The sequence below is a fragment of the Gobius niger genome, assembly GCF_951799975.1.
Source record: "Gobius niger genome assembly, chromosome: 24".
In the NCBI taxonomy this organism is placed as follows: Eukaryota; Metazoa; Chordata; class Actinopteri; order Gobiiformes; family Gobiidae; genus Gobius; species Gobius niger.
This window is the reverse complement of record NC_136875.1, coordinates 15,827,514-15,845,531: the sequence shown is the minus strand read 5'-3', so window position 1 is coordinate 15,845,531 and position 18,018 is coordinate 15,827,514. Positions and strand designations below refer to the sequence as shown.

The 18,018-nt window shown below is 42.8% G+C and overlaps 2 protein-coding genes across 2 annotated transcripts in view; one reads left to right on the top strand and one right to left on the bottom strand.

Moving 5' to 3' along the window:
- LOC306982382 (NACHT, LRR and PYD domains-containing protein 12-like) overlaps positions 1 to 18,018 on the top strand; it is a 194,298-nt gene that overhangs the window by 150,261 nt on the left and 26,019 nt on the right. The gene's annotated exons all lie outside the window — the stretch shown is intronic.
- Positions 4,293 to 18,018, bottom strand: part of LOC306982469 (uncharacterized protein) — a gene marked incomplete at its 3' end in the record, with an annotated part of 41,308 nt that continues 27,582 nt past the window's right edge. The window contains exons 2-4 of the mRNA XM_079582405.1: positions 8,350 to 8,472; positions 6,075 to 6,199; positions 4,293 to 5,181 (exon numbers count right to left, since the gene is read on the bottom strand). Coding sequence (XP_079438531.1) covers positions 4,293 to 5,181; positions 6,075 to 6,199; positions 8,350 to 8,406 — 1,071 coding nt within the window. The 5' untranslated portion in view covers positions 8,407 to 8,472. The remainder of the gene's footprint in view (positions 5,182 to 6,074; positions 6,200 to 8,349; positions 8,473 to 18,018) is intronic.

The window sequence follows — 18,018 nt, the reverse complement described above, 5'->3', positions numbered from 1 at the left end:
GTCTGAGCTCCATCAAGAACAGGTCTGAGCTCCATCAGGAACAGGTCTGAGCTCCATCAAGAACAGGTCTGAGCTCCATCAAGAACAGGTCTGAGCTCCATCGAGAACAGGTCTGAGCTCCATCAAGAACAGGTCTGAGCTCCATCAAGAACAGGTCTGAGCTCCATCGAGAACAGGTCTGAGCTCCATCAAGAACAGGTCTGAGCTCCATCAAGAACAGGTCTGAGCTCCATCAAGAACAGGTCTGAGCTCCATCAAGAACAGGTCTGAGACAAAAAGTCTCCTCCAAAGAAAGAACGACGAGGACGAGAGAAGAAAGTGAAGTCCTTCAGGCCTCGCGGGTCACAGACTCTCCAGGCGTCTGATCCTGGAGCTTTTTTCTGTCCTACTTAATGATATTATTACATTGATCTGATATTATGAGCTGATGATTTGCTTTTGAAACACATTTCTGAAATGAGATAGTTTTAATCACCTGTTCTCTGTGATGATTTTTAACCCTTTAAAACCTCCTGCCGTCCCAGGAGCCCCCGGGGGGAACGACTGTTCTAACTCACTCTCCAGGCGGAGGCTGAAGCTTCTTGTAGTTCGAGTCCTGTAAAGACTCACTTTGTGCTTAAAGTCTGGCTCCAAAGAGTTTCTCTTGAATAAAACTCTCTGTGTGACATATTTGAACCACACTGTTGTTTTTGTACATTAGAAATAAAAAGCTGAAGCCTAAAGCTCGATTCACACGGGATGAGTTTGACCTCAGGACCACATGTGATTAGTCATAATCACGGAGAAGGTCTGTGATGTTAATCCCATGTCAGTGATTTATAAAGTCAAAATCCCTCTGTGAATGACCTCCTATATGTAGCTGAACTCTGAGCTGATCAAACTGATCCAGTGTGAATCAGCAGGTCTGTGATTTGGACAGAAATGGGAAAGATCCGACACGTGATTCCACTGTTTCTGTTTCCTGAGCACATTTTCCTGAACTGTTGCTGAAGAACAGAGGCTGCATTAGTGTTTGGTTTTGTACAGCCCAGGATCACAGCAGGAGTTTCCTCACAGGCTGCACAAAGACACTGCATTTGTTCAGATGTGGTGGGTTTTCTAAGTCTCAACAGTTTTACAAATAAACAATGGAGAGAGTTAAAGTCTGAACCAAGTGGTCCTTTATTTCCCTGCACAGGGAGAACACGACATCACCAGAGCAAAGGTTCTGCTCCAGGACACGCTCAGCACATGTTTAGAATCAGTTTAAACATGACAAGTCACAGGCCATAACCCAGACGCTGCACTACAGCGGGATCTCCAAACAAACACAAAAGCTGCCAGAGAATTCCAGCAGAAATCCCAGTCAAGTGTCCAGACCCTCTGAAGCCTCTGAAGCCTCTGAAGCCTCTGAAGGAACCAACATCTCACAACATTATTCATCTCATTATATTTGTTTCACAGATAAATGCTGAGAACTGCCCATCACTATTTGGACTAAAATCTTCAGGAAAGACGGTTTAACAAAGGCATTTTTCCCCCCAGAAATGTACATTTATTACGAGTCTTTATCCAGTTTAAGACTTTTTAATCTTGTAAATAATTCTCATCCAGAAGAGACAGTTTCTAAAGCTTTTATTTCAGTTTGAATCAGCGACAGACGAAGCTTTTTCAGACAGTTTTCAGTAAAAACTAAACACGACTTAAACAGAACATGGACTAAAAAAGGTCAAAGTAAAACGTGCTGATTCTGAGGCTCCAGTGGAATTGTGGGAAACGTAGTCTTCAGTCTGAGCAGCTCCAGGGGTCCTTCCCCGTCATTTCCTGTGAGACGAGAAACAGCTTTAAGGGTCTGTTCATCAAACTGAGTCAAACTTAAACTGAACCAGGACTAGGACCAGGAGGTTCCTCTGCAGAGTGACCCACGAGGGACCACTGTGTTCTAAACACCTTCAAATGAAAAAGTAACTTCAGCAGAAAACAGTTAAAGGAACAGGCCAGTGTTTTTCCACACTGAGATATGTTCTTACCTGAGCTGTGACGAGTTCTTTAGGACCTGTCTGATCTTCAGTCCCGTAAACACAGCGCAGACGGCGTTAGCATTTAGCCTCTCCCTCTCTCCTCTATAGCTCCAAAACAGGTCAAGATAGAAGCTACCAAGCTCTTCCACGTTTTCCCTATTTAAATATGGTTACGTGAAGTGTTCCACTACAAAGTATAATTACACACAATTAAACAATGTGGATTTTCTAAGCGGATAAAAGGGGGGACTATATTGTAAGGCGTAATAATACCAGGAGTAGTTTGGCATCAACGCAGTAATCTTCACTTTACTGTGCGGATGCCAAACTACTCCTGGTATTACTACGCCTTACAATATAGTCCCCCCTTTTATCCGCTTAGAAAATCCACATAGTTTAATTTTGAACTGAAGGCACGGGGGAAGATCAGACAGGTCCTAAAGAACTCGTCACAGCTAAGAACATATCTCAGTGTGTAAAAACACTGGCCTGTTCCTTTAAATACATGTATTATTTACTACCAAACACTGAGTGCCTTGTACTTGCAGTAGTGCTGTATAGTACTGCAGTGAGCCCTGTAGTATCTGTAGTAGTAGTAGTAGTAGTACCTTGTACTTGTGGTAGTGCTGTATAGTACTGCAGTGAGCCCTGTAGTATCTGTAGTAGTAGTAGTAGTAGTACCTTGTACTTGTGGTAGTGCTGTATAGTACTGCAGTGAGCCCTGTAGTATCTGTAGTAGTAGTAGTAGTAGTACCTTGTACTTGTGGTAGTGCTGTATAGTACTGCAGTGAGCCCTGTAGTATCTGCAGTAGCAGCAGTAGTAGTAGTAGTAGTACCTTGTACTTGTGGTAGTGCTGTATAGTACTGCAGTGAGCCCTGTAGTATCAGCAGTAGTAGTAGCAGTAGTAGTAGTACCTTGTACTTGTGGTAGTGCTGTATAGTACTGCAGTGAGCCCTGTAGTATCTGTAGTAGTAGTAGTAGTAGTACCTTGTACTTGTGGTAGTGCTGTATAGTACTGCAGTGAGCCCTGTAGTATCTGTAGTAGTAGTAGTAGTAGTACCTTGTACTTGTGGTAGTGCTGTATAGTACTGCAGTGAGCCCTGTAGTATCAGCAGTAGTAGTAGCAGTAGTAGTAGTACCTTGTACTTGTGGTAGTGCTGTATAGTACTGCAGTGAGCCCTGTAGTATCTGCAGCAGTAGTAGTAGTACCTTGTACTTGTGGTAGTGCTGTATAGTACTGCAGTGAGCCCTGTAGTATCTGCAGCAGTAGTAGTAGTAGTAGTAGTACCTTGTACTTGTGGTAGTGCTGTATAGTACTGCAGTGAGCCCTGTAGTATCTGCAGCAGTAGTAGTAGTAGTAGTAGTACCTTGTACTTGTGGTAGTGCTGTATAGTACTGCAGTGAGCCCTGTAGTATCTGCAGCAGTAGTAGTAGTAGTAGTAGTACCTTGTACTTGTGGTAGTGCTGTATAGTACTGCAGTGAGCCCTGTAGTATCTGCAGTAGTAGTAGTAGTAGTAGTAGTAGTAGTAGTACCTTGTACTTGCAGTAGTGCTGTATAGTACTGCAGTGAGCCCGGGCCTCCGGTTGCTCCGAGTACATGACGTGGCACAAAGCGCAGTAGAAACGAATAAACTCAGTCCCTGAAACAAAACGTCACAAATGAACTTTTCCTCTTTTTAACCACATTAAACTTCACTGTTTAAACCAGAGGTCGAGCGATTCTAGAAGATCGGCCCAAATATCGGCCCAAATATCGGCTCAAATATCGGCCCAAATATGGGCTCAAATATCGGCTCAAATATCGGCTCAAATATCGGCTCAAATATCGGCCCAAATATGGGCTCGATACATGGGTCGACCTCTGCAGCAGAGCCCAGACTGTGTCACTGACCGACGGGTTTGGTGGGAGCTCTGGCCTCAGTGGCGCCTCCTGCTGTCTGTGTGGAGTCCTGAAAACAGAAGAGCCACACTTTAAAACCAAACACAAACCCATGAGGACCACGAGGCTCAGGACCACGAGGCTCAGGACCACGAGGCTCAGGACCACGAGGTTCAGGACCACGAGGCTCAGGACCACGAGGCTCAGGACCACGAGGTTCAGGACCACGAGGCTCAGGACCACGAGGCTCAGGACCACGAGGTTCAGGACCACGAGGCTCAGGACCACGAGGTTCAGGACCACGAGGTTCAGGACCACGAGGTTCAGGACCACGAGGTTCAGGACCACGAGGTTCAGGACCACGAGGTTCAGGACCACGAGTCAGTTTCTCCTGTTGTGATGAAGCGTCTCCTAAAGTCTCTGATCCATCTTTAACCTCCTCACCTTCTGTCCGTCTCCAGCCTGGTCTTTCCTCCTCTCCTCCTCCTCCCTGACCTTCTTCTCTCCTCCGTCCACCTTCTCCTCCTCCTCCTCTCTGACCTTCTTCTCTCCTCCGTCCACCTTCTCCGCCTCCTCCTCCGTGCTCAGATTGGCCACGGTCCAGCCTTCCTCCTGGGACTCCTGCTCCTTCTCCTTCCCTTCTCCTGCGCTCCCGGTTCCTGAAGCTCCTCCGTCGGTCTGCTCCCGGTCCGGCTCCACGTTCTTCAGCGAGACCACGTTCTCGATCCGGATGCCGACGCCTTTGTCTTGCGCCGACTCCGCCTCCTTCGCCGCCTCGCCGTCGCCGCTCGGTGGAGGTTTGTCGACGGAGGACGTGGGGCTGCGGGACTTCTCCCTCCGGTCTCTGGATCTGTCCCTGGACCTCCCTCGGGACCTCGCCCTCGATCGGGACCTCCCTCTGGATCTCGCTCTGGATCTGTCTCTGGATCTCGCTCTGGATCTGTCTCTGGATCTCGCTCTGGATCTTCCTCTGGATCTGTCTCTGGATCTCGCTCTGGACTTCCCTCTGGACCTCGACCTCGCTCTGGACTTCCCCCTCGATCGATCCCTGGACCTCTCTCGGGACCTGGGCCTGGACCTGGGCCTGGACCTGGGCCTGGACTTGGCGCCGGACCTCCCCCTGGACCTAGAGCGGTCTCGGTGCTTCTTGGCTCTTGGCGAGTCCCTGTCCTTGGACCTGCGTCTGAAGAAACGAGGCGGAGACGCCGTCGGCATCGCCAGGGTCTTCTCTCGCTCCGGAGACTTCCCGATCCGGAAGTGCCTCATGATCCGGCCGTGCTCGTCGTACTCCACGCCCCTCCTTTAAAAATGGGACAAAAATGACAAAAAAAAGATAAACATGTGACAAAAAAAATTACAAAAAAATTACAAAAATGTGACAAAAATGACAAAAAAAAGAGAAATGTGACAAAAAATTACAAGAAATTGACAAAAAATTGACAAAAATGACAAAAAATGGACAAAAAATGACAAAAATGACAAAAATTTGATACAAAAATTGATTACATTTTTTTAAAAATGTGACCAAAAAATGATAAAAATTTGACAAAAGTGACAAAAAATGCGACAAAAATTTGATACAAAAATTGATGAAAAAAATTTAAAGATTTGACAAAAAAAAATGATAAAAATGTGAAAAAAAATTACAAAAAATTGACAAAAATGTGATTAAAAAATGTATGACAAAAATTAAAAAACGTCACAAAAAAGGACAAAAAAAAGATAAAAATGTGACACAAAAATTACAAAAAATTGACAAAAATGACAAAAAATTACAAAAATGTGATTAAAAAATTTATGACAAAAATTATAAAACGTGACAAAAAATGACAAAAATTTGAACTAGAACAAGAGGAGACCAGAGCAGATGTTCCTCCTGCTCTCATTCATGCTGAACCTGAAGAACTAGAACAAGAGGAGACCAGAGCAGATGTTCCTCCTGCTCTCATTCACACAGACCCTGAAGAACTAGAACAAGAGGAGACCAGAGCAGATGTTCCTCCTGCTCTCATTCACACAGACCCTGAAGAACTAGAACAAGAGGAGACCAGAGCAGATGTTCCTCCTGCTCTCATTCACACAGACCCTGAAGAACTAGAACAAGAGGAGACCAGAGCAGATGTTCCTCCTGCTCTCATTCACACAGACTGAAGAACTAGAACAAGAGGAGACCAGAGCAGATGTTCTTCTTACCCCCAGGGCAGACGGTTGTACTTGTTGGAGATGAAGGTGGTTAAACAACAGCCGCCGAAGCTGTAGTCCTGCATTTTAGCCACGAACTCTCGGGCTTGAGTTCGACTCGTGAACTCCGCCAGGCCCTGGAAGCGATGGAGAGAAAAGAGGAATCAGAGGCGTGTTCAGCATCTACACGTGTTCAGCTTTACACGTGTTCAGCGTCTACACGTGTGCAGCATCTACACGTGTTCACATGCTACCTTTGTTTTAGTTTAACTCTGACGCAACAGACTCTTACTAACCCCTTAACTCCCGCCTGAACCGAGCACATTTTCTCCAGTTTGGCTTTACCCCAATCCAAAAGCTTCAGGGAAAAAGGTGAGAAAATAGCGACAAAACTGAGACGAAAACAATGATGGAAATGTGGCAAAAAAGTGACGAAAAATGGATGAAAAAGTGGCAAAAATGTCACAATAAATGGACGAAAAAATGACAATTAAAAAAAAAAAAATGTGACAAAAAAATTATAAAAAATGGACAAAAAAAATACAAAAATTTGACAAAAAATGGACAAAAAATTTGACAAAAATGTGATTAAAAAATGGACGAAAAAAATGGACAAAATTTGATGAAAGAATTGATGATTTTTTTTTTAAAATGTGACCAAAAAAATGATAAAAATGTGATAATGACAAAAATTTGATTAAAAAATTGATGACAAAAATTAAAAAACGTGACAAAAAATGACAAAAAAAGATCAAAATGTGACAAAAAAATTACAAAAATTTGACAAAAATTAGATTAAAAAATTGATGAAAAAAATGAAAAAATGTGACAAAAAGATTACAAAAACTTGACATAAAATGACAAAAAATTGACAAAAAATTGATTAAAAAATTGAAGACAAAAATGTGACAAAAATGACAAAAAAAGATAAAAATGTGACAAAAATGTGATAAAAAATTGACAAAAAAGTTGCAAAAATGAGTTGAATACCCAACAAAAAAATGATGGAAAAAAAATCTGATGGCAGGCGGGAGTTAAGAGGTTAAAGGGGCTAGATGCAAGTTTTCTATTTTATACTCACTACTGCCACCTCAGGTCTTATGTGTAACTGCAGCTTCTGTTATCTGACCGAACTTTAACACGTTTCTGAGCGACGGAGCAGGATTTAGAGGCAGTTGTGGCGAACAGGTCTGAGCTCATTCTACACATGAGGACATGGAGGAACATGTACGGGAGGAAAATACTTAATTTTAACATTTTAAACTCCGTATAGTCACTTTAAGGTCATGTTTAAAGAGACACTGCAGGTGAAGAATAAACATTTTCAAAACTTTTTTCCAACATCTTCAAAATATTTCAAATTGTTTTCAAATTTTTTACAAATTTTCTCAAACTTTTCTCAAGATGTTTCCAAAATAACAAAAAAGAAAATTCTAAACCTTTTCCCAAACTTTTTTTTTTTTTACTTTTTCCAAAATTGGCTAAACCTTTTCAAAACTGTCAAAACTTTTCAAAATTGTTTCCAAATTGTTTCCAAACTTTTTCCAAAACTTTTTCAATTTTTTTCCCAAAACTTTTTCAAATTTTTTTCAAAACGTTTTCCAACATTTTTGTAATTTTTCCCCCAAAATGTCATTTTTTCCCCAAAAATTTACAATACTTTTTCCAAAATGCATCAATTTTTTCCCTTTTTTTTCCACATTTTTCACATTATTTTTCCTAAATTTTCCATTTTTTCTCCTAAAATCGTCAAAAAATTTCCGAAAAATGTCAAAACTTTTTCAAATTTTTTTTAAACTTTTTCAATTTTTTTCCAAATCTTTTTCCAACATTTCTGTATTTTTCCCCCCAAAATGTCATTTTTTTTCTCCAAAATTTTCAAAACTTTTCCCAAAATTTACAAAACTTTTCCAAGAATGTATACATTTTTTCCCATTTTTTTTTCTTTTTTCACATTTTTCACATTATTTTTCCTAAATTTTCAAATTTTTCTCCTAAAATCGTCACAAATTTTCCAAACATTTTTCCTGTCTCCCACAAAGGAAATGACCGTATTTGGATTACAGCGTCATCTCTGTCACAGCCTTTCCTGCTACACGTGGATACCAAACATGTCAGTATGAGTGAGTGAATAAGCGACACAGACATGTTGGAGCCACTTCCTGGTTAAATCTTGGGCTGTTTTTACTCTGACACTAAGATTTAAGGGAGAAAAACAGTTCAAATCTAAACTCTCGCCTCAATCCGACCCCGAACCCTCCTGGACGTGCCAGAATCCGGGCCGTACCATCCGCTGCTGTCGGTTGATGAAGTATCTGACGGGACGATGGACCAGCTGCACCATCTTTATGAACTGAGGGTCCGAGAACCTGCACAGGGGGAGGTTCCCGATGTAGACCACTCGAGGAGACTGTGGAGGAGCTCAGCGTGAGGACAATCATCACCAACATCATCATTATTATCATTACGGAGGACTCAGACTCACATCTTCACTCTCCACCTCCTCCTCTTCTTCTTCCACTGGAGCCTCAGCAGCTGCACAGACACACGGGTTACTCTTTCAAAGCTCGATCACAAATACAGCCATTCAAAACAAAGTGTAGTTTTCGTACCAGCCTCTTCGCCGTCGCTGACCTCGTCCAGGGTGATGCAGTTGTCCAGGTTTGGGGGAAGTCCTGGGTCCTGCAGAATAGGAAAATAAAGCATGAATATGTAGAGCTCCCTCCTTTTAGAGAAGTGCACATGTTTCACAATCGCCCAAACACTCCTGGATTCACTTTTTGATCAAAACGCTCAAGCTTCAGGTAAACAACCCGTCTGTTTGGAAGTGGAATCTGTTCCGAGCTTCCGATTCTCTCACAGAGCGATGGCCTCGCTTTCATTTGTGAAAAGGAGTGAAAACCAGGCCTGAACAGGTGCATCTTTGTGCATAATAAAACTGCTATAAAAGCTAACCATCGAATACAATGTTTGCCAATAAAACCATAACCCTTCGTGAATTCTGCTGTTCAGAGAAAAGGGCCAGCAATGATTGAATTTAAAGGTCCTATATCATGCAAAATCGACTTTTTAGAGCTTTTAGCCATGTTGTTATGCTATTTCCTTATCAAAAACACCCCCAGAGTGGTTTGTGGCTTCATTCACGCAGCTCTCAGTAATCCTCCTGAATCCTGCTCTCTGAGGCTCCGCCCTCCTGCTCTCTGAGGCTCTGCCCTCCTGCTCTCTGAGGCTCCGCCCTCCTGCTCTCTGAGGCTCCGCCCTCTCCTGGTGATCGACCGAGTGTTCAGTTGTGTCGTAACAGCGGAACGGAAGTGCTCGACGTCTGTCATGTAATGTCTTACAGCCTGATTTTAATTTGTAAAACAGCTTTTGCCCGAGGTGCTTCCAGGTCAGCTGAGGCCAAAACAAACCCCCCCCTGAGCGTCTGAACAGATCAGTCATGTTTGCGCTGCAGCTGAAGATGGAGCTCGTTATAACTGGACACACCTGTTCTTTATTCTTACCTAACGATAATGTCACGGAGAAAAAGAAGCGCGTTTGGCTACGAGGACGGGAGTTTATTCAACCTTTTTCAAGAAGAGGCCACTCAGCTGTTTTTTTCTCCGGGATTCAGCGACTTTCACCAAAATATTGTTTTTCTGTGACTGTCTCTGATGGATGTTTGTGAACCTTCACCTGAACCAAAGTGGATTAACTTTTATAACCAACGCGAGTCCCACAATGTAAACAGCGATGGAGCAGAGGGTGAGTCAATCCAAACGCGGGTTAGCTTGTGTGTTAGCATATTAGCATGTGTGTTAGCATATTAGCATGTGTGTTAGCATATTAGCATGTGTGTTAGCCGTTTATGAAGCTGTGTTGCAGATGTCAACTCCATATAGCTGCATCGTGAAGTAACTTCACTTATTGCTGTTTATTTATATTACGGTAAAATATGTGCGGAGAAAGGGGGCGGAGTTAACTGAATCGAAGCGTTGTGTCTTCCAGAAAACACTTATATTTATCACAAAAATGAGTGCTCCATAGAGGTAGATGTACAATATATCATATACATCTCTATACTTAACTTTGGAATGGCTAAAGTTGTAAGTACTAATGTCGTTGAGTCAGTCAGTTCCTTCCTTTTCGTAATTAAGTGAACCTGCAGTGTGTCTGCAGTGAACTGATTTTACTATGAACTGATTTTACTATGTACATTGCTGGGCAAATGTATTGGAACGTATGAGCAAGCCAAAGACACATTTCTGCCATCATTGTGCATGGTGGACAATAAAGTTTTTCTATTCTATTCTATTCTAAAATAGCAGGATATAGATCCTTTAAAATCAGAAAATATTATAATAGGCAAAATCCCAATTAATATTAACCCAGATGAAAAATATATCTTTAAATTCTATGAATTGCGGCTCTAAAGATCAAAACAAAGGAGTGGGAAAAAAGTAATCAACTAGATATTAAAACATTGATTAATATTATTCAAGAAGTAAAACTGAATGAGAAGATAACTCACAAAATAAGGAACATGGGCCATGAGTTGGACAAAAAATGGTTTATAAAAGAAATGGAAAGTACATGAAGACTGTGGATTGGCCTTGATTATGCAGCAGATGTTGAAATTATTATTATTATTATTATTATTTTATTAAAAATAAATAAATAAGAAGAAGAGTAATAACCAAAGTTGCTTTTTTATACAAGTGTACTACTTAAAGGATGCCTAAAAATAATCATTTAGTGTCCGGTGTAGTAAGTTTACATGCACGGGTCGCGTGCGTGTGTAGGCATGTGCCGTCCCAAATACAATAAACAAACATAATACGCCGCAAAATCAACGCTGACTGATGATTTATATGATATTGTTTATATCATGTACATTCTGCAAAAAACAGCAAATGTAAACAACTGTATACAAGACAAACTAAACTCTCCCCTCCTCATCATATATTTAGGCCCGAGCAACGGACACGCAGTGTCCCGCGAGGGACTAATTAAAACCGTTAACGGGGGACGAAAACGCAAGAATTCACGTAGCAAACGTGAACCGATTCGCAAGTAACAGGGGTCAAAACGTAGTGCTCCGCAAGCTCTAATTTTGGGTGGGGTTCGCGAGAGAAAATAATAAAATATGGCTCAGTGGCGCCCCCTCAAGCACGCAGTTTACATTGAGTCAATGAGAGCCCGGTGGCAAAAAAAATCATCGTACAAAAGTGACATTGGCCAGGGACATAGACCACGTCAAGACATGTCAAAAATGATATTACGACCCCGCCCTAAATGCTACAGGAAGTCGGCCATCTTGGCCCGAACCTCAAACCTTCAAAATCGTACCTCTTGAACTTCTGGTCCCTGATCCCTGAGTTTTCAATGGAAAGCCTCCAATTTTGGCCAACATGTCCCCAACCCATGTGGCTTTCAAAATCATCAATTCAAATTTTGTTCCATTATTGGGCGTGGTCATGACAAGGCCGCAACTGAGAGGCCATTTTCAGCAAATTTCAAAGCCTCATATCTTTCACAGACTCGGCCGGATTGGAAAGGACCCAATCCGGCGCGCGTGCACATTCCCCACCTGGACCTAATGCTGTGCACACGCAGCCCCTATCGCCAAAAATGACCCACTGGCGCCCCCTCAAAGTTTTGATTTTAAAAATTCGTATAAAAAAAACGGGATGGCACGGAGGTGTGGAAAAAATCATACAGACCTTGTCAGTGATGGGGAACAACATATCAAAGCCACGGCTCTCTGAGTAATGTCTTTGTGGGAGAGAAATAATAGCCGAAAAATCATTTCCATTATTAGGCCCGAGCAACGGACACGCAGTGTCCCGCGAGGGACTCATTAAAACCGTTAACGGGGGACGAAAACGCAAGAATTCACGTAGCAAACGTGAACTGATATGCAAGTAACAGGGATCAAAACGTAGTGCTCCGCAAGCTCTAATTTTGGGTGGGGTTCGCGAGAGAGAATGATAAAAGTTGGCTCTGTGGCGCCCCCTCAAACAGGCAGTTTACATTGACCCAATGGCGGAGCGGTCGCAAAAAAAATCATCGTACAAAAGTGACATTGGCCAGGGACATAGACCACGTCAGGACATGTCAAAAATGATATTATGACCCCGCCCTAAATGCTACAGGAAGTCGGCCATCTTGGCCCGAACCTCAAACCTTCAAAATCGTACCTCTTGAACTTCTGGCCCCTGATCCCCGAGTTTTCGATGGAACGCCTCCAATTTTGGCCAACATGTCCCAAACCCATGTGGCTTTCAAAATCATCAACTACATTTTTTGTAAACTATTGGGCGTGGTCATGACAAGGCCGCAACTGAGAGGCCATTTTTAGCAAATTTCAAAGCCTCATAACTTTCACAGACTTGGCCGGATTGGAACGGACCCAATCCGGCGCGCGTGCACATTCCCCACCTGGACCTAATGGTGTGCACACGCAGCCACTATCGCCAAAAATGACTCACTGGCGCCCCCTCAAAGTTTTGATTTTAAAAATTTGTATTAAAAAAACGTGATGGTATGGAGGTGTGGAAAAAATCATACTGACCTTGTCTGTGATGGGGAACAACATATCAAAACCACGGCTCTCTGAGTAATGTCTTTGTGGGAGATAAATAATGGCCGAAAAATCGTTTCCATTATTATTATTATTATTATTACGTCTTTAATCTCGATTTTGACCCCCTGAACATTAACGAAAAGTCAATTTTATTTGACCAAATGATCAAAGTTGGTGTAAAATTTACTATTTTCAAGTCTGCGAAAGAAAGGGCCCAACGGCGCCCCCTGTGCACATTACATGGACGGGAAAAAATTAGTTTCACGAAAGTGAAAACAAAGTTCATATTCTGATTCTCCATGTCACACTGATCAAAAAAGTCAATCACAACATGCCTCTATCTCGCTTTATTCTTTTATAATTAGGCCCGAGCAACGGACACGCAGTGTCCCGCGAGGGACTCATTAAAACCGTTAACGGGGGACGAAAACGCAAGAATTCACGTAGCAAACGTGAACTGATATGCAAGTAACAGGGATCAAAACGTAGTGCTCCGCAAGCTCTAATTTTGGGTGGGGTTCGCGAGAGAGAATGATAAAAGTTGGCTCTGTGGCGCCCCCTCAAACAGGCAGTTTACATTGACCCAATGGCGGAGCGGTCGCAAAAAAAATCATCGTACAAAAGTGACATTGGCCAGGGACATAGACCACGTCAGGACATGTCAAAAATGATATTATGACCCCGCCCTAAATGCTACAGGAAGTCGGCCATCTTGGCCCGAACCTCAAACCTTCAAAATCGTACCTCTTGAACTTCTGGCCCCTGATCCCCGAGTTTTCGATGGAACGCCTCCAATTTTGGCCAACATGTCCCAAACCCATGTGGCTTTCAAAATCATCAACTACATTTTTTGTAAACTATTGGGCGTGGTCATGACAAGGCCGCAACTGAGAGGCCATTTTTAGCAAATTTCAAAGCCTCATAACTTTCACAGACTTGGCCGGATTGGAACGGACCCAATCCGGCGCGCGTGCACATTCCCCACCTGGACCTAATGGTGTGCACACGCAGCCACTATCGCCAAAAATGACTCACTGGCGCCCCCTCAAAGTTTTGATTTTAAAAATTTGTATTAAAAAAACGTGATGGTATGGAGGTGTGGAAAAAAAATGGTGTGCACACGCAGCCACTATCGCCAAAAAGTCCTTTAAATGTCTTTTAAGTGGCTTGTAAGTGGCCCGCCCATCCTCCGTGAAAATCGCCAGAGGTCTTAACCTAGCAGCGTGCTGGCCTCTGTCAGAGTTTCTCCTGAAATTCGCCAGTATTCCACATTTCCCCCTTTCTTCACAAAAGCTACACTTTTTGACTCGTATATACTTATACTACCCCTCTGTAACAGACATCCGCTTTAATTTGGACGTTTTTGCCTCCAAAGTCACGTTTTTCTCAACTGTACAATCACAGGAAGTTCAATTCGACTGTTTCCTGTCCGTCTCTCTGTGTGTTCCTCATACTATATGGGTCTTACCAAATAATAGCTTCAATATCGAGGGTGCTGCAGGGCTGAAACCCCTTCTCAACGATTCTTTGGGCAGCTAGGAATTTACCCCAATTACAAAATGATACAATATATTATTTTCTAAGCTGTTAATCCGTTTCCTGCAAACACACAAGTGCGGAGTCTCTCATGACATTTATTTCACATCCGCTCTATTTTTCTCAGCCTAAGTAGCTCCATTGGTAGAGAGCTGGGTTAGTGTACAGGAGGTTGCTGGATCAAATTCTGACCTTGACTCTTTTTCATTTTTTTTTTCTTTGGACTCAGCACTTTCTGGTTAGAACATGCATCGTCGCCGATGGTTCCACACTCATTAAAAACAGGGAAATTATCCCTCCAGTGTGTTGCTGGGATCAAATTTCAGCCTGTGAATTTAGAAAACCCAAGCAGTCATCAGGCCCATGTTTGCTTGGAATTACAGCTCAGTGATAGCATGTTCGTCTCAAGTGAAGGAGGTAACTAGTCCAAACACAACCTTGACACTTTCATATTGCCTTCACCTTTTCCATTGCCCGCTGCACACATTGTCACAGCCTAAAACACATGATTGCGGGACGTTTCGTAGCAGTTCACTCAACCTGAGTAGCTTCATTGGTAGAGTGCTGAGCTAGTGTGCAGGAGGTTGCTGGATCAAATCCCAACCTAAACTTTTTTTTATTTCCTTTTTCTTTTGGACTCAACACCTTTTGGTAAGAACATGCATCATTGCCTATGGTCCCACACTCATTAAAAACGGGGAAAAAACCTCTCCTCCAGTGTGTTGCTGGTACAAAATTGCAGCCTGGGAATTTAAATAAGCCAAGCTGTCATCAGGCCCATGTTTCAAGTGAAGGAGGTTGCTAGTCCAAACACAGCCTTGACACTTTTCTATTGCTTTCACCTTTTACATGGGCCACTGCACACATTGTCACATGAGTACAGCACGTTTCATAACATTTGCTGTGCCCGTGTAGCGTTATTGCTTGTGCATTGGGTTTCCAACCATGAGATTGCTGGGTCAATTTTGACCTTTGCTCTTTTTTTTTTCATATGCGTCACTAAAGAGCTAGAAATGGGGGGATCGTAGGAAAACAATTGGGAAAATGCTCCAGTGGGATGCTGGGAACTAACTTCTGCTCGATAACTTAGACAAAACTAGCGCACATCACAGTCCAAGTACCATGGAGCTACAGCTCAGTGATAGTGTGCTTGTCTTTGGTGTAGGAGGTTGCTGGTTCAAATATGGCTCTGACACTTTTCTAATGCTTTCTCTTTTATTGCCGGCATTTTAATAGGATTATGATACATTGAAGTCTGGCAGTGATTTTAACAGTTTATACAGTGTTAAGAGTTTCTGCAATTTCAACAGTTCTTACAGTTTCTGCAACAAAATAGGGATTTTTGCAATTACAACACAATTATGCCACTACATAGGGATTTTCACAATAGCACTATAATGCTACTTAAAGGGACTTTCGCATATAATAAACTGTAATGCAAGTTAAAGGGACTTTCGCATAAAATGCACTGTAATGCAACTTAAAGGGACGTTCGCATATAATAAACTGTGATGCAACTTAAAGGGACTTTCGCATATAATAAACTGTAATGCCACTTAAAGGGACTTTCGCATATAATACACTGTGATGCAACTTAAAGGGACTTTCGCATATAATAAACTGTAATGCAACTTAAAGGGACTTTCGCATATAATGTTCTGTAATGCAACTTAAAGGGACTTTCGCATAAAATGCACTTTAATGCAACTTAATAGGGATTTTCGCATATAAAGCAGAATAATGCAACTTAAAGGGACTTTCGCATATAAAGCAGAATAATGCAACTTAATAGGGATTTTCACGTCAAAATGAGCAAGTTCAAACATGGGGCTCGCAAGGACCTAGTGTGATGAAGAGTGGTCGCAAGGGACGAGAGCGAGCGGGGTGGTCGCAAGAGACGAGAGCGAGCGGGGAGTGCGCCAGGGGCGAGGGCCTTTATCGCCGCGCGCGGCTTTAATTATTATTATTATTATTATTATTATTTTGGTGCGCCTTTGACCCCAATTTTGACCCCCTGAATATTAACGAAAACTCAATTTTATTTGACTAAATGATCAAAGTTGGTGAAAAATTCAATATTTTGAAGTCTGCAAAATCACACTGTGCATAATGCCTCAGTGGCGCCCCCTCAAGTCTGACCCCTATTCAAATGGAGGCATGAGTTTTTGGCCTAAACCTATGTTATTCGGTACAGTGATAGAGCACATCAAGACAAACGTAAAACGTCATTATAGCTACTTCCTCTGACAAACCGGAAGTCGGCCATATTGGATTGAAAATTTTACCCAGCATTTCTTCGCCTGACATTTTTTCAAGTCACTCCCAGGATTTTGGACCAAATGACATTTAACTTGGTGAGTGCAATCTAGAGGCGTAGAGCTACAATAATCGAGCTCTTTTGTTCGGATATCTGTTACGGTTTGTCTCTACCGCTCTGCTAAAAAACATGCATTTTCCGCGCCTCTTTGACGACAACTCACAAGGGCATGCAAATTCAGATCACACTCATCTTTGGATCACATACGCCCCTCTGTGGATCGTACTGATCACCCTTGATAATTGTACAATTTTCACAAAAATAGCGCCCCCTACCTATACCTTCAAAATTACACTTGCACGAAAGTGAAAACAAAGGTGATATCCTGATTCGGCACGTCGCACTGATCAAAAAAGTCTATTACAACATGCCTCTATCTCGCTTAATTGTCTGTATAATTAGGCCCGAGCAACGGACACGCAGTGTCCCGCGAGGGACTAATTAAAACCGTTAACGGGGGACGAAAACGCAAGAATTCACGTAGCAAACGTGAACCGATTCGCAAGTAACAGGGGTCAAAACGTAGTGCTCCGCAAGCTCTAATTTTGGGTGGGGTTCGCGAGAGAAAATAATAAAATATGGCTCAGTGGCGCCCCCTCAAGCACGCAGTTTACATTGAGTCAATGAGAGCCCGGTGGCAAAAAAAATCATCGTACAAAAGTGACATTGGCCAGGGACATAGACCACGTCAAGACATGTCAAAAATGATATTACGACCCCGCCCTAAATGCTACAGGAAGTCGGCCATCTTGGCCCGAACCTCAAACCTTCAAAATCGTACCTCTTGAACTTCTGGTCCCTGATCCCTGAGTTTTCAATGGAAAGCCTCCAATTTTGGCCAACATGTCCCCAACCCATGTGGCTTTCAAAATCATCAATTCAAATTTTGTTCCATTATTGGGCGTGGTCATGACAAGGCCGCAACTGAGAGGCCATTTTCAGCAAATTTCAAAGCCTCATATCTTTCACAGACTCGGCCGGATTGGAAAGGACCCAATCCGGCGCGCGTGCACATTCCCCACCTGGACCTAATGCTGTGCACACGCAGCCCCTATCGCCAAAAATGACCCACTGGCGCCCCCTCAAAGTTTTGATTTTAAAAATTCGTATAAAAAAAACGGGATGGCACGGAGGTGTGGAAAAAATCATACAGACCTTGTCAGTGATGGGGAACAACATATCAAAGCCACGGCTCTCTGAGTAATGTCTTTGTGGGAGAGAAATAATAGCCGAAAAATCATTTCCATTATTAGGCCCGAGCAACGGACACGCAGTGTCCCGCGAGGGACTCATTAAAACCGTTAACGGGGGACGAAAACGCAAGAATTCACGTAGCAAACGTGAACTGATATGCAAGTAACAGGGATCAAAACGTAGTGCTCCGCAAGCTCTAATTTTGGGTGGGGTTCGCGAGAGAGAATGATAAAAGTTGGCTCTGTGGCGCCCCCTCAAACAGGCAGTTTACATTGACCCAATGGCGGAGCGGTCGCAAAAAAAATCATCGTACAAAAGTGACATTGGCCAGGGACATAGACCAC